The sequence below is a fragment of the Lepisosteus platostomus genome, chromosome 7 (assembly GCF_059453375.1).
Source record: "Lepisosteus platostomus isolate fLepPlt1 chromosome 7, fLepPlt1.hap1, whole genome shotgun sequence".
Classification (NCBI taxonomy): Eukaryota; Metazoa; Chordata; class Actinopteri; order Semionotiformes; family Lepisosteidae; genus Lepisosteus; species Lepisosteus platostomus.
Window position 1 is genome coordinate 29,764,095 of NC_142617.1, and position 27,998 is coordinate 29,792,092.

At 41.5% G+C, this 27,998-nt stretch overlaps 1 protein-coding gene and 1 long non-coding RNA gene across 8 annotated transcripts in view; one reads left to right on the forward strand and one right to left on the reverse strand.

Annotated features, from left to right (window-relative positions):
* The window catches only part of tulp1a (TUB like protein 1a), a 53,660-nt gene extending 31,711 nt beyond the window's left edge, over positions 1-21,949 (forward strand). For 6 of the 7 annotated variants that reach the window (XM_088639780.1, XM_088639783.1, XM_088639784.1 and 3 more), the window contains 8 exons: positions 8,042-8,176; positions 9,256-9,344; positions 11,265-11,435; positions 13,899-14,011; positions 16,053-16,161; positions 16,359-16,457; positions 17,074-17,245; positions 17,709-21,949. In XM_088639780.1, the coding sequence (XP_088495906.1) occupies positions 8,042-8,176; positions 9,256-9,344; positions 11,265-11,435; positions 13,899-14,011; positions 16,053-16,161; positions 16,359-16,457; positions 17,074-17,245; positions 17,709-17,842 (1,022 nt within the window). In that variant the 3' untranslated portion in view covers positions 17,843-21,949. The remainder of the gene's footprint in view (positions 1-8,041; positions 8,177-9,255; positions 9,345-11,264; positions 11,436-13,898; positions 14,012-16,052; positions 16,162-16,358; positions 16,458-17,073; positions 17,246-17,708) is intronic. The other variant, XM_088639782.1, reaches the window with a different exon arrangement.
* Positions 1-27,998, reverse strand: part of LOC148658504 (uncharacterized) — a 340,797-nt gene that overhangs the window by 115,253 nt on the left and 197,546 nt on the right. The window lies entirely within an intron of this gene.

Below are 27,998 nucleotides of genomic sequence, written 5' to 3' on the forward strand. Positions count from 1 at the left end.
AACTTGTTACGATCCCTGCCTCCCGGCAACGGAGGAGGCAGAAGTAGGCGTAGCCCCTATCCATCAGTTCACCTATCAGTTTTCCCATTCACCACCACACCCCCGTCTCATCCTACTTAAACACCTGTCCTTCCCTACCTCGTTGCTCAGTATTGGTTTTTCCGTTCGAGCTTCCTGGTTGCACTACTTCTACTCTGTGTTCGTCTTGGCTTTCGGTTTACGGTTTTTCCCTTTGGACTTTGGCTTTTCGGATCTCGGCTTGGATTGGTTACTTTCGTTCTGTTTCGGATCACTGGCTACCCCTGGATTATCGGATTGCTCTACTGACTACGACTTCGGATCACGCTTCGGCTTCGGTACTCGTTCCCTTTCGGATATCTGGCTTCCCCTGGACTCTCGGCTCGTTCCTACGATTACGGTTTGCTTTTGGATTACGGCTTGGCTTTGTTCGCTCCTGCAAGTGGGTTCACTCACTGGTTCGGTCCCTCTTACCGAACCCCTAACAGAATACTGAGCCATTTAACATGGACCCAGCGGAGCAAGAGGAGATTCGCTCGGCTTTGGATCAGCACGGACAAGCCTTACTTCAGCTCCAGGCTTCTGTCCAACAGATCTCTGCGCACCTGTCTGCAATGCCGCCCATCGCCCTTCGGCTCCGCCCCTGCCAGCTCCTACACCTGCCCCTCGACCTCTTCCACTAACGCCACCTGACAGGTTTGACGGCAACCCTACGAAATGTCGGGGCTTCTTAGCACAGTGTGCGCTGGTTTTCAGGCTCCATCCGGAAACTTTTTTTTCTCCTCAGGACAAGATCGCCTTCATAGTTTCACTGCTAACCGGCCGCGCTTTGGAATGGGCTACTGCTCTGCTTGATCGCGGGGCTCCTGAAATTCAGGATTATGATCTTATTTAGGAAAATTTAAGGGGGTTTTTTGTCGTCCCGTAGTTGGCCAAGACTCTGCCTTCCGCCTCTCCTCCATCCACCAAGGCCGCCGGTCTGTACATGATTATGCTATAGATTTTCGAGTAGCAGCAGCAGAAACTCACTGGGACGATGAGGTCCTTATTTTTCTTTTCTGTCAAGGACTCAGTGAAGAAATTAAGGACCATCTGGTTAATATGCCGCAATTGGGCAATACCTTGGAGGAAGTTATTTCACAGGTATTGCAATTAGAACTCAGAATTCGTCATAGGAGTGCTGAGAGATCTCGGTCCCCTATACTAGAGGCTCCTTGGCTATCACCTTTCAGATCTGCCGACTCAGAACAACCTATGGAAATAGCCCGCACCCGGTTAACCCCTGAAGAACGAGAGAGGCGCCAACGAGAGGGTCGCTGCCTGTACTGTGGGAAATTTGGACACTTTAAAGCGGCCTGCCCTGCAGCATACTCATCCTTGAGGCGCCGCCCACCTTCTCAGAATCCTAAGGTGAGTGAGAATACTCAATTCCCTCAGCTTTCCTCAGGATTTTTTATTTGTTCTACACTATTCTGGGGTAATGAAAAGAGACCTCTTCTTGCTTTTATAGACTCAGGGGTGGCAGGAAACTTTATAGACGCCTCCGTCGCTCGAGCTTGGAAACTACCCTTGACCCTGGTGACTACCCCTCTTCGTGACCAGTCTATTGATGGCTCCCCCGTATCTCCAGGACTTATTAGGTGCCAAACGGAAATTATAAGCCTGCAGATAGGCGCCACCCATGTGGAAGACATCTGGTTTTATCTCCTTGAGACCCCAACACATCCTCTGGTGCTAGGCTTTCCTTGGCTACAGCAGCATGACCCACATATTTCTTGGTCACGTAAAGAGATTGTAGCTTGGGGACCCAGATGTATTAGAAATTGCTGTCGCCTCCCAGTGAAGATTGCACTCATGGCGACGTCCCCTTCAGGGGTTCCTACCATACCCCCTCAATATTCTGATCTACAGGAAGCCTTTAATGAGCAGGAGGCCTTGGCCCTCCCCCCTCATCGACCATATGATTGTGCCATTGACCTCTTGCCAGGTACTATCCCTCCGAAAGGTCGTATTTTTCCACTCTCCAATTCTGAGTCTGAGGCCCTGAAAGTCTATATACAAGACTCTCTGAAGGCTGGGCTTATACGTCCATCCACTTCACCAGCATGTGCCAGTTTTTTTTTTGTGGAAAAGAAGGATGGTGGGCTCCGTCCCTGCATCGACTATCGTGGCCTCAATGAGATCACAATCAAGAATCGGTACCCTTTGCCTCTAATTCCAGCAGCACTTGAGTCTGTGCATGGAGCCAAGATCTTTACCAAACTGGATTTACGAGGGGCATATAACCTAATCCGCATTCGGGAGGGGGATGAGTGGAAGACGGCATTCATGACAACCCATGGACATTACGAATATTTGGTCATGCCCTTTGGTTTGGTTAATGCTCCAGCAGTGTTTCAGTCTTTTATTAATGACATCTTTTGTGATCTCCTACAAAGATTTGTCTTGGTTTATCTAGATGACATATTATTTTTTTCTGATTCCTTCCAGGATCATGTTCTCCATGTCAGAGAAGTACTCTCCCGGCTCATTAAGAATAAACTATATGTCAAACTAGAGAAGTGTACCTTCCATGCTTCGAGGATTCACTTTTTAGGGTACGTCATCTCACCGGAGGGGGTGGAAATGGATTCGAGTAAAGTCTTGGCGATTACTGATTGGCCCACTCCCAAGAATCTCAAACACATTCAACGATTTCTCGGCTTTGCTAACTTTTACAGGAAGTTTATTCGAAACTTCAGCTCGGTGGTCACTCCCATAACCTCTTTGACCCGTAAAGGACCAAAACAAGGCAAATGGACCCCTCAAGCCGAAGAAGCATTTCAGCGTCTGAAACACCTGTTCACTACAGCCCCCATCCTAAAACACCCTGATCCAACTTTGCCCTTTGTGGTCGAAGTGGATGCTTCTGGCCATGGTGTGGGTGCTGTTCTCTCCCAACGTCATGGAGAAAAACAGATTCTTCATCCCTGTGCCTTCTTCTCTAAGAAGTTATCCCCTGCCCAAATGAACTACGACGTCGGTAACCGTGAGCTCTTGGCCATTAAGCTGGCATTGGAGGAATGGAGGCACTGGTTAGAGGGTGCTCATCACCCTTTTTTAATTTACACTGATCATAAAAACCTGGAGTATCTGCAGTCGGCCAAACGTCTTTGTCCTCGCCAGGCTAGGTGGTCCCTTTTTTTTCCAGATTTAATTTCTTGATCACCTACACTCCAGGTTCCAAGAACATCAAGGCAGACGCCCTTTCACGGATCCACGACCCCCCTGAGGCCGAATTGATTCCAGAACCCATCATCCCGTCTGGTAAGTTCCTGGCAGCTGTAAGATGGGACATTGAGGTAATTGTCCGACGAGCCTTGGTAGGGCAGACGGTACCTCCTCAGTGCCCTCAGGACAAGTTATTTGTCTCTAATTCCGTCAGATCGGCAGTTTTACAATGGGGACACGACTCCCACTTCGCTGGACACCCTGGATTCCACCGTACCTTGGATTTCATCTCCAGAGACTTCTGGTGGCCAACTATGGCCAAGGATGTCAAGGAATATGTCCAGGCCTGCTCTATCGGCTCCCAAATGAAGTCTTCCCGGATGAGGGCAGCGGGCCTTCTTCAACCCTTACCCATCCCGGACCGTCCTTGGACCCACCTCTCAGTAGATTTTATTACTGACCTTCCACCCAGCCATGGACACACGACTATTATGGTAGTGGTAGACCGTTTTTCCAAATCTGCTCATTTTATTCCCCTACCATCTTTACCTACAGCTCGAGAACTAGCAGAATTGTTTGTACAGCATATCTTCAGACTGCATGGCATCCCCAAGGATATTGTTTCTGATAGGGGCCCTCAGTTTGTCTCCCGATTTTGGAGGGCCTTCTGTAAGTCACTGGGCGCCTCAGTCTCACTTACCTCAGCTTATCACCCTCAGGCCAACGGTCAGACAGAACGAATGAATCAGGAACTGCTGACCTATTTACGGACTTATATCTCCTCTACCCATGATAATTGGGTGTCCTTGCTCCCATGGGCAGAGTATGCACACAATTCATTGTATACCACATCTACTGGCATGTCTCCCTTTAAGTGTGCTTTAGGTTATCAGCCTCCTCTTATCCCTGACTCCCATCCCAACACAGAGGTACCTTCGGTTCAGGAATACATCTCTAACCTGAAGACCTTCTGGAGGAAGGCCAAAGCCACCCTTCTTCGCACCTCAGCTCAGCAGAAGAAGGTGACTGATCGGCGCCATCGTATCCCACCCAGACTTCGACGTGGTCAGTTTGTTTGGTTATCTACTCGTAACCTTCCTCTTAAGCAACCTTCTGGCAAGCTTGCTCCCAGGTACATTGGTCCTTTTCGTGTCCTCGCCCAGATTACCCCTGTAACTTACCGGCTGGCCTTGCCTCCTACCCTTCGGATCCACCCTACTTTCCATGTTTCCCTCCTTAAACCCTTTCACAGATCCACCCTGTCTAAACCTCAACAAAAACCCTCACCGCCTCGAGTAATTGATGGACTCCCTGCTTACACGGTCAATAAAATCCTGGATTCCCGATGGTCTCGTGGATCCCTACAATATCTCGTCGATTGGGAAGGCTACGGTCCGGAGGAGCGCTCGTGGGTTTCGGAGAAGGATATTCTGGACCCCAACCTCATCCAAGACTTCCACCTTAACTTCCCGGATCGTCCTGTTAGGGCGTCAGGAGATGCCCGTAGAGGGGGGGGTAATGTTACGATCCCTGCCTCCCGGCAACGGAGGAGGCAGAAGTAGGCGTAGCCCCTATCCATCAGTTCACCTATCAGTTTTCCCATTCACCTCCACACCCCCGTCTCATCCTACTTAAACACCTGTCCTTCCCTACCTCGTTGCTCAGTATTGGTTTTTCCGTTCGAGCTTCCTGATTGCACTACTTCTACTCTGTGTTCGTCTTGGCTTTCGGTTTACGGTTTTTCCCTTTGGACTTTGGCTTTTCGGATCTCGGCTTGGATTGGTTACTTTCGTTCTGTTTCGGATCACTGGCTACCCCTGGATTATCGGATTGCTCTACTGACTACGACTTCGGATCACGCTTCGGCTTCGGTACTCGTTCCCTTTCGGATATCTGGCTTCCCCTGGACTCTCGGCTCGTTCCTACGATTACGGTTTGCTTTTGGATTACGGCTTGGCTTTGTTCGCTCCTGCAAGTGGGTTCACTCACTGGTTCGGTCCCTCTTACCGAACCCCTAACAGAACTGTGCAGGAGATAGCTTTGTGAATCAGTGGGTTTATAACAGACAGAAGCTGAGAGTCTTGGATGGTTAATGTCCAGAAATGGAAGAGTAGTAGAAGATGCAGTATGTTAACTGTATGTTTGAGAGATGGGTCAAAGTTGGTGAAATGATGCAGGAAATGCTCTTGATGATCATTAGAGCATGTGGCAGCACTGACGCAGTCATCGATGTATGACCTGTAGAGGTCTGGTACAAAGTGGGTATTGGAAGCAAAGAAGTATTCTTCTACCAAGCAGACAAAAATATTTGCAAGCTGGATCCCATCCTAGTGCCCAAGGCAACTCCAGTGATCTTGTGATTTTAAAAAACGTTACTGAACAAGAAGGCATTTGTTGAATCATAAACTAACTCAGATGTGGTCAGAGAAAGGAGTCAATATTGTGTAAACAAGTAGCAAACACTTAGCGGGATAGCAAGTGAGGCTCAAATTGCTTTGAGTCTTTCTAGCTTACATATAGTTTTGTAAGCAGGTTGATGTCCAGGGGTTTTGGGTTTGTGGATAATTGGACGAAGGTAAAATTAAGATGCATGAAGATGTTCCTGCAGCAGTGGTCAGGTTCGAGGCAACCTCTGGGCCTCCCAGCACTAGAATCTGTGAGCTATCAGGCTTAACTGGCAATCATCCCTGCATCTGATCCACATGGTGGCAATAAATGCTATCATCCGCCTTCACTGCCCTGCATGACAGTGGTCCTGTTGCCTCTACCACTGTAGCAGGTACCCACTTTGGGCCTCCAGCATAACTATGGATATGCACTCCATGCTGTGGTTCGAATCTACGAACTACACGCATACTCTTTTGCCCTCTCTTTGCTTGCTTTTCTGACATCTCTGCTACCAAGACTGGGTGTAGTCGATCCAGCACTGTTTGCAGTTTGTGGTTCATTAGCAGCTCAGCTGGGCTGCCCTGTAGCTGGGTTTGGAGTGGTATGCTGAGAGATCAAGAACCAGGCCACCTTGGTAACCAAGTCTCCCTCTGTCAGCCTGGACAGGGCTTCCATTGTAGTCTAAACCATTCTCTGCCTGCCCATTTGATGCAGGGTGGTAAGGAGCAACTTTAACACGATGTTCAAGTAGATAGCTGTGTCAGCATGCATAGGCTGCAAAGGAACAAGTAAAGATTTACTCCATGCTGAAAAGAGAAAAAAAGCAACACAACGTTCACACCTGAAGAAGGCTCCACAACCGAAATGATGTGTTTCTTTTCTTTTTTCAGCATGGAATGACCCTTTACTTGTTTCTTTACTGTTACATGATGTATTGCATCACAACATATAAATTCCTCCAACTCCACTGATGCGAAAGATATGGCGTTGTCTGACACAATTGTTTAAGATACTCCATGTGTTACAATGACTGTTATAATGACTTCTAGCCACTTCGATTAGGCATCCACTATGACCAACAGCATCTTGCTCATCACTGGTTCTGCAAAGTCCAAGTGTAGGCGTGGCCATGGTTTTGCAGGCTACTCCCAGGGATGCAGAGGTGCCTTTGGTGGTGCATGGCGTGTTTGCATACATTTTGTACACCCCCTTACCACTTACTCTACTTGAATGTCCAGACCAGGCCACCGCACCTGACTTCTTGCCACTTTCATGTGCACTATCCCTGGATGTGCCTTATATAGCAACCTAAGAAATCCATCTCCTGCCAACTGAAGAGCCAACACACGGCAACCCCTCAAAACACAATTCTTGTGAGCAGTGAGTTCCCACTGCCTCCAGAAACAACAGTGTGAACAGGTGATCATTAATTGCAGCCGACCAACCATGCAGAACCCAATGGAACACATGTGAAAAGAATGGATCTTTTGCTGTCATGTCAGCAATTTGTCTTCCCTGCAGTAGTGCATCTGACACCATTTACAACAAAAGAACCCCCGATGGTGGGGGTGTTGCTGATGACCCATTTTTCAAGGGAAGACGACTCAAAGCATCAGCATTAGTCAGATGTCTGTCAGGTCTGTAGCACAGCTCATAATCATATGCTCCTAACATCAAACTCCATCGCAGCATCCGAGGAGACAATATTTGCGGCGTCGGCTTTAGCATAACAGAAAAGACCCAATAACGGCTTGTGGTATGTATAGATTACAAAATGTCACCCTTGCAGGTAATGGATTAATCAAAATTAATCCAAAAGAAAGCTGTTGGATTGCCCACTCTGGCCATTTTCAGTCAGTAGTATTAATTATTTCTTAATTAATGTAACTATCAAGCTCCCAAACTCTTTCCACACTCAGGGAACACAACACGGGTCTAACCTGACCCAAGGAGAAGTTCAGGCACTCCAGTCTCTCTGAAACAGAGACAATATTGTTATCAAACCAGAAGAAAAAGGCAGTGCTGTTGAAGTGTGGCAAAACAACTTATATACTGTATCAACCAATCTTCCAGACACCTTACCAGCGCCTCTTCCTATTAACCTCTTCCATAGAATCCTAGCACTAACTACCAAAAGGAAGTGGTATCCTGATTCCCACACACATAACATTACCATTTATCACTTACTGTACAGTATCAGTTAGATCGAACAAAGTAAAAAAAATGAGTAAGATGAACGTTACAGAGAATTCCATGGAGTAATACAAATACCCATACATCAATTATTACCGCAGTTCTCGCTACCTTTTCAATAACATCTAATGCACCATAAGTGCCACCTACTGTAGCAATCTGTTTTTTGGTGTGGAGGGTTTCATAATCAAGTGAATAAGTGAATTATGAAGTGAATGTCTTTATTCTACAGCAGAGACCAAATCAGATGATGATGACAGCGAGTCTGAAAGCAAACCAAGCAAAATGAAGAAGAAAGCCACTGCCAATCCAGCCTCTATGTTCCAGGCAGGAGGAGATCCCAAGGACAAGAAAGGAAAAAAGAAAGGTGAGTTATGTGTCTCTCAATTAAAAATAATGTAGGTTTTTTTTATTTTATGTGTTTCACAGAAAATTGGCTTCTAAGCAATTTGAAACTAAATAGACTGTAGGAGTGATGTGGCTCTCATTGTCAACACAAGTTCACGGCTTGCAGGCACATGGCAAGCAATTGAAACACCCTACATCCAGGTGGTGTAACGGACACGGACTGGAATCCGTTTCAGATCTTGTAGAAGACCCTATGCGATGCGGTAAGAGCTGGAGTAAACAGGAGGCGTGGTAAAAAGGAACACACAGGGGTTTAATAGTGCACAAAATAATAGTGACAGTCTGTGAGACAGTGTACAGGGAAGACAAAACGGCATCCAAATCCAAACGGGTCCAAGGGCAGGTCAAAGCACGGTCCGAAAGTCCATACACTGGAAATCCATCCTGGAGCGCGACAAAGTTAAAATCCCCGGGAGGGGGGAGCACACGGACAAACGAAACATGGAGGTCCAAGGGTGACGGGGCGAAATCCTCCAGACCCCGGGCTCAGGAAGCGGGAGGTGTCGGGGATGAGGCCTATGCCCTCAGGAGACGGACGTAGGGTTTCCTGGTGCTAGGCGGGCCTCGTGACATCTTACCCTAGTGATGAGCCCCGAGGACTGGAGGAGCTGGTCTTTAAATAATAACACTAAAAGGGTACACCTGGAGAACTAAATGACACGAACAATAATGAGAGCAGTGGAGCGCCCTCTAGGGAGGGATGTCGGGCGTGACAGGTGGATGCTGCACATTGGTGGTGGTGGATGGGAATCCCCATTACCTGTAAAGCGCTTTGAGTGGAGTGTCCAGAAAAGTGCTATAAAAGTGTAAGCAATTATTAATTATTATTACTACTGCAGGCTGCTTGACTGTGGTGGAAGTCACGAGAATAAAAATGTCATTTTTATAACAAACTTCTTAGTTCACTGAAATATTCTGATATCTGTTATGATGTTTTCCATTTATCCATTTGAATTTTAGGAAGTTTTCTTTGTAAATTCCTGTATTGATTTCTTCACAATGTTCAGATAATTCGTTTCTTGCACTCTGTCCGAACAGGTTCTGCAAAAGAGGAGGACAAGAGTGAAGAAGAGAGCTCAGAGGTGACCCGGAAGACCAAAAAGAAGGGCAAAGGCAAAAAAAAGAAGGCAGGTTCATGGGCTGTGACAGTGTACCAGCAGACAGCATCTCTGTTATTTATATCTTCCTTGCTGACTGTTGTTTTACATACATTAAGTATTTCTGTTCTGATTCTGATAAAATCATTTGCCAATCAAAATAAGTATTTTATCCAAAAAAAATCATTACAATTATATCTTAATTATATTATATCTTAAATAACCAATAGTTATTTAACATTAGAAAATTATGGTCTAAACATAAATATTACCAGTAGCATGGTATCAGTGAAGGAAACACAAATATAAATAACAAGCAAAACATACAATAAAAAGTAAATACAGTTGAGTCTCGACATTTGTGAGAGTTCTCTACAGAGAAACTCTGTGAACGGCCAAATTCACATATAAGCTAGTCCACTCCTATACTGTTCAATAATGTACTATATATGTATAGTATGCACAGTTACAAGATACAAGTAACCTTCTCTAATAAAATAATTAAAATAATAATACATTGGCTTTAAATTAAATAACATTGATTAACTTAAAGAAACAACAGTAAACACTAATTTATAGTTATCAGTAGAAATAAACAACATGCTGATGTTATGATGATGGATATGATGGATATAATGAGATGCTGATGTTGGATAGAGGGTACTTGGACAGGGGGCAGTGTGAGGCTTACTTATAATAATAATAATAATAATTGCTTACACTTATATAGTGCTTTTCTTGGCACTCCACTCAAAGCGCTTTACAGGTAATGCATCCATCAGTGGGGAGGAGAACAGAGTAATGAAGCCAATTATACTCACCTATAAGGCTCTGCATGGCTTGGCACCTCAGTACCTGTCTGAACTATTATCGCCCTACTCCCTACCTCGCAACCTCCACTCTTCAAATTCTGCCCTCCTTACTGTCCCCCAAGCCCGTCTACATTGTATGGGTGAAAGGGCCTTCTCCTGTTATGCCCCCAAGCTCCGGAACTCTTTGTCCAAGGATATCAGAGAGTCACGTTCTCTAAACTCCTTCAAATCCAGACTCAAAACCCTCTTCTTCAGAAAAGCCTTTACTTAACTGGTTCCATTCTTCACCCCTCTGCTCTTCTTAATACCTCCATCCACGGTCTCCTCTATATATTGTAATTGTGTCTTATCTTGTGTATTTATTGTGTATCTTATTTATTGCTGTATTCTTCTTATTTATTGTTATTTTCATCCTGTAAAGCGCTTTGAGAAGTCACCTTTAAAGGCGTTATATAAAATGAAGTTTATTATAGATGGTGATTATTAGGAGGCCATGATTGGTAAAGGCCAATGGGAAATTACACCCCTACTCTTTTCTAGAAATGCCCTGGGATTTTTAATGACCACAGAGAGTCAGGACTTGGGTTTTACGTCTCACCCAAAGGACATCGCCTTTTTAAAGTATAGTGTCCCCTTCCCTATACAGGGGCATTAGGACCCATATGGACCGCAGGGTGAGCACCCCCTGCTGGCCCCACTAACACCTCTTCCAGCAGCAACCTCCGTTTCTTTCCAGGAGGTCTCTCATTCCGGTACTGACCAGGCTCACACCTGCTTAGCTTCAGTGGGTTTCCAGTTGCAAGTTGCAGGGTGATATAGCTGCTGGCTATCTCATGATTCTTGTCTGCTGCACTGCTCATTTGAAAGTTGCAGTTAACAATCTTCAGCTAGGTTTCATCCTGCTCCGCTCTTCTTTCATGCAAGACTCTGATGGGCAAACTGAATCGCAAATAAGTCAGTTTGCAGATGTTAAATTTGCCCCTACTCTATACTGTATTGCATGTAAAATTTAATGTTACTTTTTGTATTTTTATTTATTATGAAACCTTCCAATAGTCTAGCTTGTTAAGCTGTAATATGGAAAGAGCAGGATATTATTCCTTGACATGACATTCACTCTGGTGTAATATGTTATTAGGAGGAGGAGAGGCCTCCATCACCAGAAATCGAGGTGGAGAACCTAGAACAGTTTGTGCTACAGCCTGCACCCCAGGGCGTCACTATCAAGTGTAGAGTCACCCGTGACAAAAAGGGCATGGACAGGGGCCTGTACCCAACCTACTATCTGCATCTCGACAATGAAAAGAAGGTATGGTATAGCTCAAAATAGAAACAAGAAGGGATATGTGTCAGGCTAGTCATTGAGGAGACTGTCCTAACAGCCCATCTGCCTCTAGAAACCAGTAAAGGACCAGACACACTGGGTGGTAATTATTTGATTAACTAGATCAAGGGCGGGCAAACAAGGGCCACATAAAAGTTTGAAATTGTATAGCGGGCCACTTCAGGCTGCTGTTACAGATGCCCTATTTAAGTTTAAAATCCAACATGGGCTTATAAATTCAAGATTATCAATAAATAATAAATAAAAATAATAATTTAAATATTAACAAATAAAACTTTAAGTTCCACTCGCAAGTCCAGTCTTCACCGATTACCTCAACCCAACTGGTAACTGTTCTGTGTGATAAACTTATTTTCTCAAATTTTCTCTTGCTCTCTGGAGAAAGAATATCTGTGGTTTCTATCATACACTCATTCAAAATCTCCCCTTCAGAGAGTGGCTTGCTTTGTTGAGCAATTTTATATGCAGGCAGGTAGCTTGCCTTTGTGCTTGCCTCTTGGATAGTAGAAGGGCGGAAAAATACATTTTGCTGAGCCTGTAAACTAGTGGCTAGTTTAGAAGCTCTATCAGCCCACTGCTCGCATGGCAGATTGCTAGCATAGTTAGCATGTTTGGGAGTAAAATGCTAACTGAGATTGTATGCTTTGAACACTGTGACACTTTCCTTACAAATTAAACATATAGCCTTTGTTCCAACCTCTGTGAAAAAGTATTTTGCAGACCATTCTTTGCTGAACACTCTGCATTCACTGTCAACTTTCTGCTTCTTCAATCCACTCATTTTGGCGCAGGTTCCCTCACAGTACGATGGACCCACTCTAACTGGTGAATCAAATTGGTAAAGCAGGGCTTCCCAAACTTTTTGCGTCCATGCCTCCCTTGACCTGTCAAATTTTCCACATGCCTCCCATGTGTCAAAAATAAGTTCGATGGCAATGTGATATTTTACAAAAGATGGTAAATTTGAAAAGAAATGATGGGTCAAAATATAAACAAAGTTGATCCAATTTTTATTATTTTTAATCATTTTCAAAACCAGAAGGCTTGATCAAAATAGTAAAAATACTTGACAACACATTTTATTGAAATTATTTGAATGTGAAAACAATTTGGAAAAAAAATAAAAAATAGTCAACATCTTTGTAAAATGCAAAAAAAATGACTTAGAAAAAGTAAAATTTTAACATAAATGTTTTTTAGAAGGGGGAGAAATACAATGTCTTTTTGTTTGTGCCTCTTAATGGGTAGGTGGGCTTGTTTAATAAATTATGTTAACATAATTCACCAAAAATACTGGGTAGTATTTTCGAAATGCCAACGTGCATCTCCTTCTCCACATTGACTCTTGATCTGAACTTGGATTTGATAACCGCAAGTGCTGAAAACCCAGCCTCACAAAGGCAGGGAATTGCAAAGGGAGGGAGAATTCACAGAACTCTGTTGCTTATTCCTTGGTACTCCAATAGTATGAGTTTTTTTGCATTGTGCCACTCGGTATGCAACTTTGTATGAAAGAAGAACTTTGCTGTGGACTGTAATTTGGTTACAAAAAGCAGCTTTCTGTTCATTCATTTAACTTGCGCGAAAAATACTCACAAGGCTTACTTATCAAACTGCTGTGAACGGTTTCCAAATGACGTTTCAATTTATTGGGAAGCATGCTCTCAGCAGCCAATACTTTAAGGCAGACAACACACTGAGGACATTTTTCAGTGTCCACAATTGTGCATGTGAAACCAAAATTCAAGAAACTGTCGCTATACTTTCTCTATTTGTGTTTCTGTTTCACTTTAGAACTAGGCTCTGTGTCCTTCACATTTCTACTCATATTTAAAATCTCTCAATTGCAATTGAAGGGTGTATGATCCTGGCCAGATGACACATTAAACCCTTTAAACCATTCAGGTGTTTGCAAGAACATCGAGCGGCTATAATGAGGTACAGCATATGTATCTCAATTGTAGATGAACAACTGGGATCCACTGCAGACAGGAGCAGGGAAAGCTGGATTTGAATACAATTATTTTTTAAGAAATCCTACAATGAAGGCTGATTGTGTTTACAAGAAGAACATGTAACTGCAGGGTAATTAACATATTGTATGAAGTTGGGGTATGTTTTCAGAAAGGTGATCTAAAAGGAAACTAGAATGTGTGTGTGTGTGTTAAAAACACTTTAATTGATATGTTTACATTATTTTTCCTTACAATGGTTCTCAGTTTATCTGTTCTGCTGCTTCTTAATATTGTATTTAAAACCAGTAATTTATTGATTACATTAAATTAATTAATAGTGAAATATAATGGATTGGATTTGAGAACTTGCATGAAGCAGTTATGTTTAATGTGACAACAGTATATCAATGACACATATGTCTTTAAGCTGAATTTTTTTCATTTTCACCAGGGGTCTGTTCCTTCTCCACAGGTCTTCCTCCTGGCTGGGCGAAAACGCAAGAAAAGCAAAACATCCAACTACCTGATATCTGTAGACCCTACAGACATGTCTCGTGATGGAGAAAATTTCATTGGAAAATTGAGGTCCCTATTTCACTGACACATCCACTCACTCCAAGACTAACCCATAAAGCACTGAAGTCCCAGCTAACTTCCTCATGGCTCCACTTATGACAGGCTTAAATATACTGACTGGGGGAACCTAAATCTGAGAGCCTTTGGACCTGACACCTGACACCTCATCTGGCATGTACAAATCCAGAGAGTTGGCTGTCACATATCAAAGAGCTAGCCAATAACCTGTGCAGCACCACCACTAGGTCTTGATGCCTGAGCCACGCCCATGAACTATGTCTAATAGCAGACCATACTCAGTTTCACTCAGTTCAGAGGCACTCCCAGGATGGTGAGAGTTTTGGAGAGTGACAATTGTAGCTGGCCTGTAGACCCTCACCAGGTCCCTGCAGCATGAATGTCACTGAAGTGACATCCAATTCCTCTGGATTCCTAGATACAGTCCACTAGGCACAAAGTACCAGGGACATATGTCTGTCCCAGTCTTTCTGGTCAGTGGCAGTGAGAGTGTTGAGCTACATAGCAAGCTTCTGTTTGAAGAACTCCACCTTATGGATACACAGACACTGGCACACTTCCCCACAGACAGGCTACTCAAGTTTTGGATTCTGGTCAATGATCTGTTCTTCTATTCCACATGCCTTCAGTCCTGGCCCTAGTACAACCACTCTCAGAGGCACACAAGAATCTTCACCTCCCTAAAACCAGTCCTAGGCAGGCTGTGCGCTGGTTGTACATCCAAGCTCTGGAGGTTCCCAGCTGGATCCGCAAACTCTAGTACAGGAGCTACCAACAACATCATCGTGCCCCATTGGCTCCAGAGGACTTTGGCATGGCAGGACAGTTCATTGTCAATCAGATCACCTGTCTACCCTCCAGTAGAGAACTGTCCCCCCTCAGAGTTCTGTGTACGTTTCCTCCAGTTCTTTAGTGACACAGCTGTCAGCCCAACCCTGGCAGTCCAGGTGGCATTGCTGAGCCTGCTCCTGCTGAGTACCATTATTGTCCTGTTCCTCAAAAAAAGGGCTATATTGGCATAGCTTCTGTGCATACGGCAGGTAGGAAAGGGCATCTACATTCGGCTTTCACTTCCCAGAACAGTACCCCTGAGTGAAGACAAAACTCTGCTGCAACTCTAGCCATCTGACCCTTAGCCTTCCTTAAGTTAAGCAGCCAGCATAAGGAAGCATAAGGTGAAAGGCTTTAGGGACAGGGACAAAAGTGGAGGACAGTTTGGAACTTGCACTGTGTTATGAATAGTCTTTCTCAGCACAAGTAAGAGCATGGCTCAAGTAGGATGAAAGGATATTCTGGGTCCAGGTAGAATAACACCAACAGGGCAGCACACAGTTGTTTGAATGCAAATTAGCCATTCTCATCTCACTACAATGGGGCTTTTTTGCAAGGGAGGCGAGTACAGGGAAGCAACAGCTGTGAGTCTGGAGACAAAGCCATGATAATATGATGCCAGACAGATGAACTTTCTCATGTTCCAATTGACATCTTAAGGAAGTGTCAGAAACCTACTATTTGACATTCCCTGCACAAATATGATATTTATAGGTGTTTGCAAGGAGGAAGCCACTACTGAAGCACCACAAAGAGACAACTATATTTTGTTACACTACATCCAAATAAAAAAAAATCTTCCTTATATTATATGAAAATTAAGCAGTTTTGCAAACTATCATGAATATTATGTTTGGCATAAAGAGGTGAAGCTCGTGTTGAGAAACATTTAGTCCCACTGAGTTAATATGATAGTTGATAAGCTTTCTGGAGATGTTTTGTCTCTACTAGTCCTGGAAGCCTAGTTAAGGTAGGAGGAATCAAACTCCAACATGTGCCAGGACATTTTGAATAAACAGTTGTTTCCCTTTGCCAAGAAGCTCAAGCTTAGAGGGCTCTGTGTTGTTCTGATCTATGCATATAACTAAATATTCAATATATAGTACAATAAATTAAGAAGTTCCAGACATTTCCCAATATGTTTCTAGCAGAACTCAATATTCCATTTACTTAGATTTACATTTTCTACTTTATTTCCCAGGTCCAATTTAATGGGAACCAAATTTACAGTGTTCGATAATGGAGTAAACCCTGAGAGAGCCAGCTCTGATTTATCCAATGCCCGTCAGGAACTTGCTGCCATCATTTATGTAAGTAGGAATTCACAACTGCTTTGAAACATGTAAATCTTTGTTGTACAAGAAGCTTTAAAATGTCTGAATTTAATATATGTGAAGAAAATAATTGATAAGAACTGAAATTAAATAATTCTTTCAATAGCCATTTTTAAAGAACTGAAGAAAATCAGGCATTTAGTAATAAAAATATCTTGTTTCTAACATTTCAGGAGACAAATGTACTGGGATTTAAAGGCCCCAGAAAGATGACAGTTATAATCCCTGGAATGAATGAGGACAGCGAGCGAGTACCAATTCGACCACGAAATGTAAGAAACCCTAAACCCCTGCTTTAACTACTGTTTAACTATGCTTTCATATGATGAAATCATTTCTAAAAGAAAAGGGGGTAAAATCTATGAGTATCAAGCAACCTTAGAAAAGGCAAAAATATTTAATATTTAATAATTGTTTTTGATTACACATATAGTATTCTCAAATTCATAAATAAAAATATTCGTTCAGGAATTTAATTTCCTAATTCCTGATCTGATATTTTTGTTAATTTATTAATTTTAGAATATTTTCTAATTGTTCTAATTAAGTGTTTCTCTTAATGCTTTTGAACTTAGTAATATAAAGCATATATACACTGCATATTCTTGGACATATTGTCCCCTTGTGGCAAGACTGGAGTATAGCGGGCAGTGATGTTAATTTTTCAGTGAAACAAGCTTTTCTCTATATGCAAATATAGAAATGCAATGTCATAATGCATATTCAGGTAAATGCTAATTGTAATACAGTTGTTCCAAATTTACAGTGTAGCCTGTACAGAAGGTAAAGGAAATAAATTCAGATGAGTTTTCATGACCATGGCATTAGTGACTCTGTGCTATCTTGGCTGCAATTGTAACTAATCTTCTCTTTCGAATATGCACATAGGAAAATGATGGACTGCTCATTCGCTACCAAAATAAGAACATGGACAACCTGATTGAGCTTCACAACAAAACACCGGTGTGGAATGATGAGACACAGTCCTACGTGCTCAATTTCTCTGGACGAGTAACCCATGCCTCCGTCAAGAACTTCCAAATTGTCCACAGCAAGGATGGTGAGTTGTCTCTCCCTGTTCTTCACCTCAAGTTTGCTTTTGTTGAGAATGTCCAAATCAACAATATTTGTTTAATGCTTTGGTATAATAGTATGAATTTAGAAAGTCTGGAAAGAAAATCTTAAGAAAAAAAAAATATTTCTTAATTAAACCTAAGGCAAGAATTTATCTCCCCTCCCCTCTTTTCCAATTCCCAGAGGAAAAAATGTCACAAAAGACAGGGTTCAGATGGAATTAGTAGCAATATAGAATTTTTAACTTAATGTTGTCCTAGGCCTTGGGGAAAAACACTTTTTGTTTTACAAATGAGTAGTTGTTTAATGTTGTGGTTGTAAATGTTTGCTTTTCTTGAGTTTGCAATAAGTTATAATTTAGTTTCTCTTTTTTAAGTTACTGAAGATGGAGAATAATAAGATGACTGATGCTTAACCAGTATTTTCTCTGTCTCCCTCTCTCGAAACAGTTGACTATATAGTGATGCAATTTGGACGAGTGGCAGATGATGCTTTTACACTGGACTATAACTACCCCATGTGTGCTGTACAGGCCTTCGCCATTGCTTTGTCTAGCTTTGATGGCAAACTCGCCTGTGAGTAACAGAAGATTAAAATGCAAGGTTGCAAGAAACAAAATGGTTTTCCACCGTGCTGTGAAATCACAAAGAACTGCAGGTAGATGCAGAAAAATTACAAGCATTCCATTATCCAGAGTTCACTCTTCCCAGCCATGATGGCAAACCCTCACATGCTTCAATTTTGTGTCAGATGTTTTCGAAAATGTCAACTTTGGCATTAATTTGTTACAATTTTAAAATTTGCCATTGTTTAAAACAATATTTTATTTGCTTTTTATACTTTAGCTAACTTTGTTTCTGATAAATGTGAGCCTAGGACATTTACTGACTTTAAGGGGTGATGTTGTAACAGAAAGAAACAAATACCTTTCTACTTCTATTACAAAAAAGTAATATGGAGAAATCATAATAAAAAATAAAAGATCATTACTGCAACTAGCTGAATATTACTATATGTGATGGAAAACATATTGTTGTCAGACCTTTCATCATACATGATACAGAAATTATTGCATGGAAAATCAAATGAATGAGTTGTGTTGGTAAATTACAACACTTTGGGCTATCTATTGTGATGCCACAGGGGGATGCGGACATCTAAATGGCACCAGTTATAGACAGGGCACGATAGACACACCAAACACAGTCATATGGTTTATAGTGAATAATCAAATGTGCAAAAATAAAATAAGCTAGTAAACCTAGCTCTTGGTGTGAGCTTCTGACTTTATTTCCATACTTACATACTAGAGGCAGCTACCAGTATGATTCTTTCTCCAAAAATGCTGTTTCAAACAAAAGTCAGAAAGAAAAATAACATTCTAGCATTCCTTTCCAGGTTTGTTTAATACTCAGGATCCTCCTTCAGTTAAATGTTGGCATTTAGTTTCAATCCTTTCGTGGTCTTGCAATTTACAACAAAAATACAATAAGACTCCATTTTAAGCTCTCAGATACACCACTGTTTCCAACTCAGATCTGTTCTTAGTTTCTCTGATCTCAGAACTTCAGATCTTGCAGCGGTTCATTTCCTTCTTTAAGCTTTAAATAGCACAGTGTTTAATATGTATCAGCTTTCTCTCACGCAATACTATTTCCTTAGCTCAGGTGCTTCTGTGATTCAGCTGCTTCTTATTCTTCCTATTCTTATTAAGCGCTTCAAGAAGCCACCTTTAAAGGCGCTATATAAAATAAAGTTTAAGTAAAAGCCTTTTACTTAAAGTGCTTGTTATGTGAAACTTATCTCCACTTGTTGCTTCTGCTTTAAAGCAGCGGTCACCAACCTTTTTAGGCATAAGATCACCTTTTGAAATCAAAAGATCTACCATCATATATGCCGGACCTAGGCTATCCAGAATAAAAAAGTGCATTTAGCTTATTCCCACCTTATTATAGCTACAATTACATGAAATATCACTGTTTACTTACTTCATTAAGGTGCTGCAAAGTGCTGACAATCATGGCACTAACAGTCAGTGAGATGCCTGTAGCTGTACACTATCCGCAAGTGTGCTTTGTAGTCCAGAGTATAGTTTGATACAGCAATTCTAATGCAGTCGGTCAGGTGATCAACTGTTACGCGAGTGCGAGTGGCAAGTTAGGCGAATGCGATACTTGATGCATCTCACAAAGATTTTTGGATCCGAAGAAGGCCTTTACCTTAGGTGCATAGGATGAAAGGAGTGGATACCTCTCACTGCTCACAAGCCCCCAAAAGTCCTTGTCTCTTGACCTGGCTTTCATCTCAAGGTCATTTTGTAGGTCAATTATTTCCATGTCAACTCCACTGTTTAAATTTTGTTGACAGATACTCAATCTCAGTGGCAAGAAAGGGGTTTGAGATGAACGTGACAATGTCTTCTATCTGGTTTAGCTCCTGAAACCGCCTGTTAAACTCCTTTGCCAGTCTGTCCAGGTGGATACAGAATTCTTTAGGATGGAACGAGTCTTTGTCTGAGATGTTGCTCAGCATGTTGGCAAATTTCTGGAAGTGAGATAGATTCCGGCAGTTTATCTGGGATGTCCACAGTGCAAGTTTTACTTTGAAGGTATTCACAGCACTGATCATGTGTAACACGTCTCTTATCCTATCCCTGCAATTCACAATTCAGTACATTCAGTTTGGAAATTAAGTCTGTTAGAAATCCCAACTCGAGCAGCCATGTGTCATCTGACAACTCCCTGTATTTTTCATTCCTTGACTTCTGAAAAGTCATCATCTCCGGCAGCAAATCAATGAATCACTGGAGCACCTTCCCGTGACTTAACCAGTGCACATCAGCATTTAGAATCACATCTCCATATTCAGCGTCAATCTCATCAAGTAATGACTTCAACAGGCGGTGCTGAAAAGCTTTTGCACGAATCGAATTTACAATTTTGACTACAACAGTCATCACATGTGAGAAATCCAGTACTTTGCTGGCTAGCACTTTCTGATGAATGACACAGTGATAATTGACAAAAGAGGGGAAAGCTGGATCTTTCCTACAAAGCGCAATGAAACCAGCATTCAGACTGCGCATTGCCAGTGCTCCATCTGTTGTGATCGACACTAGTTTCTGAAGTGGGATATTTTTCTGTGTTTTGAATGCACGGTATAGAGCTCCTGTCCTCTCCTTTAAAGGCAGAAGAGTAAGAAAGTCCTCATTAATAGTCGCATCCATAAACGCCATGCGAACAAACAAGACAAGTTGAGCCGTGTCAGTCATATCCACAGATTCGTCAAATTGCAGAGAAAAGAATTCACAAAGAGATAAATCTCTCAATACCGGCTGTGATATGTCTTCCGACAATGACTCCACTCTTCTTGCTACATTTGTAGCTCAGAGTGTCAGAGTGATTACTTATAGCTGTTCTGATTTCATCTTTGTTTTTAAAGTCTCTGAATAAGGAATCGGCGGTGACCATCATCGCCTCTTTGAACAAGTCTCCATCCGTAAATGTTTTTTTGGTGCTTTGCTAGAAGGTAACTAATACGAAAGGATGCCTCGGCGTTGGCTTTTCCCTGTTCCTGCGGTTTGGTAAGAAACAATTGCTGAGCCTTCAACAAAGCTTTCATCTCCTCAACTTTCTTTGAATGAATTGAACTTTTCAGAGAATATGTGTCCTTAAACTTTGGATCCATAGTGGAGTAATGGCGCTCCAAGTTACCTCTTTTGAAATATCAGGCATATACTTTTGTCCTTAACCATGGTGAATAAAAACTCATCCTCCCATTCCAAGTGAAAGTTGAAAGTCTTGGCCTCCTTTTTTGATGGCTCTTCCTCAGCCATTGTTTTTCACTGAGTTTGGGAAAAATAATAATCTAGCTAGAAGTGTGTAATGTTACAGCTTTTTTTATAGCTACCTGTTTAGCTAGCCAAAAACCACTGATTCAGAGTGAAGTAGCTATGATGAAAAAAGCAGCATAACGGTAGACTGATTTTTCACAATCGACTGGCAGTGTCTGGAAGATCAACTAGTCAATTGCGATTGACTGGTTGGCGACCACTGTAAAGTAAAGCACTTGTTACGTGAAGATGTAGAGCTTCCTCCATGGCAGGTGCTCCTAATGTCTCATAGTATAGTCTGGAGCAGGGTGGGCTGTTCCTTGTTCCAGTATCTATGCGTATACACCATCTTAGGTGTTGGATTTCTCTCACTGTCAACTTGGTATAGGCAAAGGAATCTAAAAATTCTAAGACTTGTCAGGGAATTTACCATCCCTCTAGGCTGACACTCTTAAAGTCATCACACTATTTCACCATATATAAATTATAAATCCATGATAGAAATATTGCAGTAAAACCCACATCATTTTCATCAGCTCTGTAAAGCATATTATAGCTGTGCTTATATAACTGATTTTCAATTAAGGATCTTATACAGTAGTTATAAGTCTTTATTTCTGATTCATCATATACATTAATGAAGATATCTGGATAGCTTTTTGGAAAATTTGTTGGATCGGTAAGTGTGCATACCTGCTATGCTTCTCAAATAATTTAGTGTAATTGAAGTCTTTCATATGTATTGCTAGTTACTTTTGTCAATATTGATTTATTAACATTTATCTATCTAAGACAGAAATACTAGTACAGTCTGTATTAAAAATAAACAATGTTTATAATAAAATAATATGAAACATACAGTTTTTCACAATTGATGCTCTATTTTTGGTTTTATTTTTCATTTTATATATGTGACCCTGGATTCAATTCCTGTGGTCTTATCTTGTGGATGTTCTCCCTATATTTGTGTGGATTTCCTCTGGGTACTCCAATTTCCTCCCATAGTCCAAAACCATGCTGGTAGGTTAACTGACTTCTGTAAAATTGAAGGAACAGATAAACTTTCATTCCATGCTGAAAGGTAAAGGAAAAAACACAAATGTTTCAGCTGTGGAGCCTTCTTCAGGTCTCAAGCATAGCAGTAAGGCTCTGCAGCAGAAACATTGTGTTTCTTTTCTTTATCTTTAACTTTCATCTGTTCCTTTGTAGCCTCCTCCTACTAATACAGCTATCTACTCAAAAATGTTCTGTAAAATTGGTCCTCATGTGAGTGTGTATGTTTGTGTCTGTGTGTGCTTCCAGTCCAGGGTGTATCCTGTGTTGCTTGGTTACTCTGACCTCCCTTGCGGATTTCTGATTTTTTAAGAATTTTCTTTTCTTTTCACAAATAAATACAGAGAATCACAAAATAGAAAGCTTTACATTAATATACATACTTAAAACAGTATATATGAACATATTTCATTAAGTTTTGACACGGTAACAGTTACATAGCAACAATTTATCTTGTTCTGGTGCAAATCCCATTCTTTACTTTTACTTTTTTATATATAATGTTTTTCACAGATTCTTAAGGTACAGTCCTATGCCCTCTATTTTCCACAGATTTTCTGCTTCCTCCCTCCCTTCTCTCCACAGATACCTGCTACTTGCTACCTTGACTAGGACCTTGAACCCTTTGAACACCCCCATGTTCCTCACTCTCCACAGGGCGTCTTTCCCACTGTTCACCATGGCCTGAATCCTGTCAAACACGTCAGAAGGAAGTTTGACAGGAGTGATGCCGTATATAACGAAATCAGCGGTCAGGGAAAAGTGGGGTGAAAGGGCTTGCAACCAGTCTTCAAACTGGGCCCAGAAACCCTCAGCAAAAAAGCAGGACCACAGGAGATGGGTCACAGTCCCATCCTCACCGCAGCCCACCCTAACACAGCGAGGGCTGGAGGTGAGACCCCTGCAGTACAAGAAGGTTCACATCGGTAAGCACAGGTGGACAACATTCCAGGCTAAGTCTCTGTGACAATGTTGCACAGAAACTTAGAGGATGTGTGTTTCCACACCTTCCTTGTTTGGGCTGATGTTAAAATGCCCACAGGGGTCTGCCTATTATTCTGAGGTGCAACGGAGTCTTCCAGTTTTTGGATGCTGACATCTCGGAAGAGAATATGGCCAATTGGGTGAGATCTTAGAACATTTTTAACTGTCCCATAAATTGCAGGGCATGTGTCAGAGAGTGGAACATCCAGCTTGGGTCTGATACCCGACACTCTGAACACCTCCCTACCTACCCAAAACCTGGCAAAATAAGTCCAGGTACGCGCTTCAGGTGCTGTCGCAAAGCCTCTCAGAACAGCGGCCAGGAAAATGCACAGCAGCTTCGTAGCAATATCTGGGACAGACTTCCCCCATAAGGGTGGCGGCCTGTACATTAATTCCCTCCTGAGTCTTTCCTGCTTCCCACCCCATAGAAATTGAAACATCAATCTCCTCAGCACTGCCGCAACACTGTGTGGGATTGGGAAGGTAGAGGCTAGAAGAGCTCAACTTTGATAACCAGCACCTTTCCTGTCATGGTGAGGTCTCGGTTCTTCCATTGCATCAGTTTTTTATTTAAGATTGGCAGTTTGTTCTGCCAATTCACTGTTTCCATCTCTTCTCCAAAATACACCCCAAGGACCTTAATTCTCTTCTCTTGCAGCCTGAGATCATGTTCTTCTTTTGGCTCCCTCCAGTTCTGATAAAAAATCTCACTCTTGGATTTGTTAATGCAGAGGAAGCAAAGAGAACCGATCACAGCACTGCAAAGCTCTGCTAACTTAGGCATTGATTAACAGGGTGACGTCATGCATGTATAGAGATGTCTTTACCTCTCCTCCCCCACTTCCAGGCAAGGCACAGGCTAAGGGCTCCATAGCCAAAATGAAAAACAAGGGGGATAATGGGCAGCCCTGCCTGACCCACCAGAACAGACTTCAAAGGGGCATGATCTATAGCCATTAACCATTATTCTGCTGTTGCTACCTGTGTACAGCAGGTTAATCCATTTTCTCATGATGAGGTCAAACTTCATGTGCTCAAGTACTGATGTTAAGTGCTGCCGGTTTAGGCGATCAAAGGTCTTTTCTAGGTCTACACCTTAAATGCATGAGGGAGGGAGCGGTACTCTGAGTACAGACAGACATCCCTCAACAAGGGAACAAGTAATAGGTTTATTCCATGCTGAAAAAAAAGAAGAAAGAAAACACAACGTTTCGGCCGTGGAGCCTTCTTCAGGTGTGAGCAGATGCATACATTATAGCATAATAACAGTAATAACATAATAGCAGATGCATACATACATACAGATGCATACGATACCTTCTTATGTTTCTCTGAGCATTTAAAGTCTTTAACTAAGTTTTGCAGAGCCATTGAGCTGGAATCCATTTTTTTCAGAGAGCTAGACTGTTTGTCTGTGTGCTTTAAGATATAATTAAAATTCCATCCAACTATCATGTCTGTACTACATAACAATAGGGGAGAGAGTTCCTTGAGTAGCTCCACCCTTCCTCCCATGTCAATTGGACAATACACATTGATTAGACGCAGGTTAACGGTCCCCCATTCAACATCCACACACAGCAACCTGCCATCTATGACCCTCTGAATACTTTTCAATTTGAAGGCCCATTAATCCTGGATTTCCCATTGGCCTTTACCAATCATGGCCTCCTAATAATCCCCATCTACTGTTCTCCACTGAAAGCTGATGTGTGGTGAGCATACTGGCACACTATGGATGCCATCACATCATCCAGGTAGGTGCTGCACATAAAGTGGTGTGAAAAAGTGTTTGCCCCCTTCCTGATTTCTTTTTTTTTTTGCATGTTTGTCACATTGAAATGTTTCAGATCATCAAACAAATTGAAATATTAGACAAAGATAACACAAGTAAACACAAAATGCAGTTTTTAAATGAAGGTTTTTATTATTAAGGGGAAAAAAAATCCAAACATGGCCCTGTGTGAAAAAGTGATTGCCCCCCCTGTTAAAACATAAATCAACTGTGGTTTATCACATCTTTGGAAAGCTGAGTTCAATTTCTCTAGCCACACCCAGGCCTGATTACTGCCACACCTGTTCTCAATCAAGAAAACACTTAAATAGGACCTGCCTGACAAAGTAAAGTAGACCAAAAGATCATCAAAACCTAGACATCATGCTGCAATCCAAACAAATTCAGGAACAAATGAGAAACAGAGTAATTGAGATTTATCAGTCTGGAAAAGGTTATAAAGCCATTTCTAAAGCTTTGGGACTCCAGCGAACCACAGTGAGAGCCATTATCCACAAATGGCGAAAACATGGAACAGTGGTGAACCTTCCCAGGAGTGGCCGGCCGACCAAAATTACCCCACTGTTTTCATAAACAACTAAGTAGAGTAGAAATAGACAATAATTTAAAGGAAAAAAAACATTGCACAAAACTACAAATATATTGCATACCACCTTGCATCCACTAGATATAACTGTTTATAAGAGTAAAACTGTTTTCATATAAAACTAATCCTATTCGACTAATAACTAAATTTAGTCTGAGTCATTACAGCGCCCCAGTGCAAACCTGAGATTTTTATTTTTCAAGAAGAAACCCAGTGTTGAAGATGAACATGTACAGTAGATGATCTTTATCTATACTGTAGAGTTTTTCCTCCCCTGCCATGTTATCTTGGTTCATTGCTGTTTGAGCTACTGTGGAGTTTCCAGGGAAAATCCACTATCCACTCCACTGGAGCTGTTATCTAGTTAGATATCCCCGAGTTTGTGTGCTGTTTGTCTAATTAAATGACTTTGGCTGTCCAAACACACTTCAACAAATATATCACCATTCACAGCCAGAGTGGCTCTCAAAGATGACAAACAATAATCAGCCTGCATATGCCTACAGAACAATATACAATAAATAAAAATATCTATATATTCAAATATTTATGTTTATGCAGTAATATATAATGTATACTTATATTTACCATTTTATAGGTGATAAGTGTTTATTTAGTACATGGTAGGGTGCTAAATATCAACCCTAGAGCAGAGTCTAGCAGAATGAGGTGCTCTCTAAGGATAGGCTTAAAGCTCTTGTTTCTATCCCACTGTCCACAGCATATGTACTTGAAATACAAGAATCTTATCTCTTAATTAAAACAGTAAATCAAGGGTTTTTCTTTAATCATAGAAATTTTGAATCCAATACTCACACAAGATGCATACTTGTAACCTATTTTGAGTTTGTGGTATTGAGTGTCTGCTCGATGAGTTCATATGCAGGTATTTCACATAAATACCTATTAAACAGGAATTCTCGCAGTATGAAGCTATGTACACAGTGGTTCCACTAGCCACAGGTATCCTAGCCTGTGGGTAATACATAAACAAAAGGGTTTCTTAAATGCAATCAGATAATAGATATTATTTAAATAATATTCCAAAATGTAAAAATTCACACACATTTTAAACATCAGTGGTTTGAAGGTTCTGTGTTTTCCTTTCAACGTTATTGATAGTACAGTGCAGTGTACAGTGTACAGTGTCTCAAAAATAAATAGGTTTAAAAATCATTCAGTTAAGGCTGTAAAAAACAAACAAAAAATCACCATCAACAAAGTGCAAAAAGGAGTGTCTTGCACCTTGATGGTTGCATTGTCTCCTCGCAGTGGGGGGTTCTACAGGTGTCTACATCCCTTTTAGAATCCTTGAAGCGTGAAGAAGCACAGTTTTTTTCTCTGTAAAGTCAGCTTTATGGCTTTGGAGCAGTTTGATATCATGTTCATTGTCTTTATAATGCCACTTTGAGTGGTAATGTTGGCGTCACACTACACAACATTTCCTAGGATTTTCAGTCGTAGCCTTCATTTACATAATTGTAAGAAAATCACAGCAAGTTGTAGAGAGCACGCGCCCGTTACCATCAGTTGTGTAGTGTGACACCCTCAGCGACTCAGTCATAGCACTCTTAACAACCCCTATGACTCTCTGCGACTAGCTACGATAAAATCAAACTGGTTTGATTTTCTTGTAGTGTAGTAGATTTTCAAGTTGTAGGGGCGGGAAGTGAGCCAGATGTGTACTTGTGATTTAATGTGCCCATTATGTTACACATTACAGCGCAATATTAAGTGGCTTACAATATTAGTTTTAAAGGTGGTTTATATTTTTAACTGTTTTATTTTTGTAAATTTGTTCTATATTTATAAAGATGAATTATATTTTTGAAGATGTTTATTTGTGTAAAACAATGTCAGTGTTACATTTTTCAAGATGTTTACGTGGTTTTTCTCCATGTTGTTTGTTTACTTCATGCGGTGCTCCAACTCTTATCCAGGTGTGCTCCATGTTGATTGGCTGCCAAAATGAGGCGACCTCATGGTACTTTTGTGGCACAATACGAGATTTGGAACCATGATGAAAAGTCGTTAGGGGAATCGTGTATATGTGTAATCGTGTAATCGTGTATACCCCTGCGATTCCTAGTCGTATAATTTGACACCCTCCAAGACAGAAAAGGCAGTGAGGTTCAACAACTGCAGTCATAAATTTGACATGCTCTCCAACTAGAAGTCGTGTTGAGTTGTGTAGTGTGACGCCGGCTGGAAAATGAAACTAATTGTCAATAAAACGTAATTTATTTATTATTAATTTATTTACACGTGTATAATAAATATAGTAATAAATATAATAAATAAATTAATTACTGCGAAAATAATTTACTTTGTATACTGTGCAGAGTGCCGTATACTCCTAGTTGCGGCACACACGATATATACAGTAAAAAGCCTCAGGCACTGTGTTAGATGTGTTTCCGACGTTATATATGCGTTTATTAATGTCGTCGATTTTACGGTTGCAATTCGACGTTGATTATACGTTG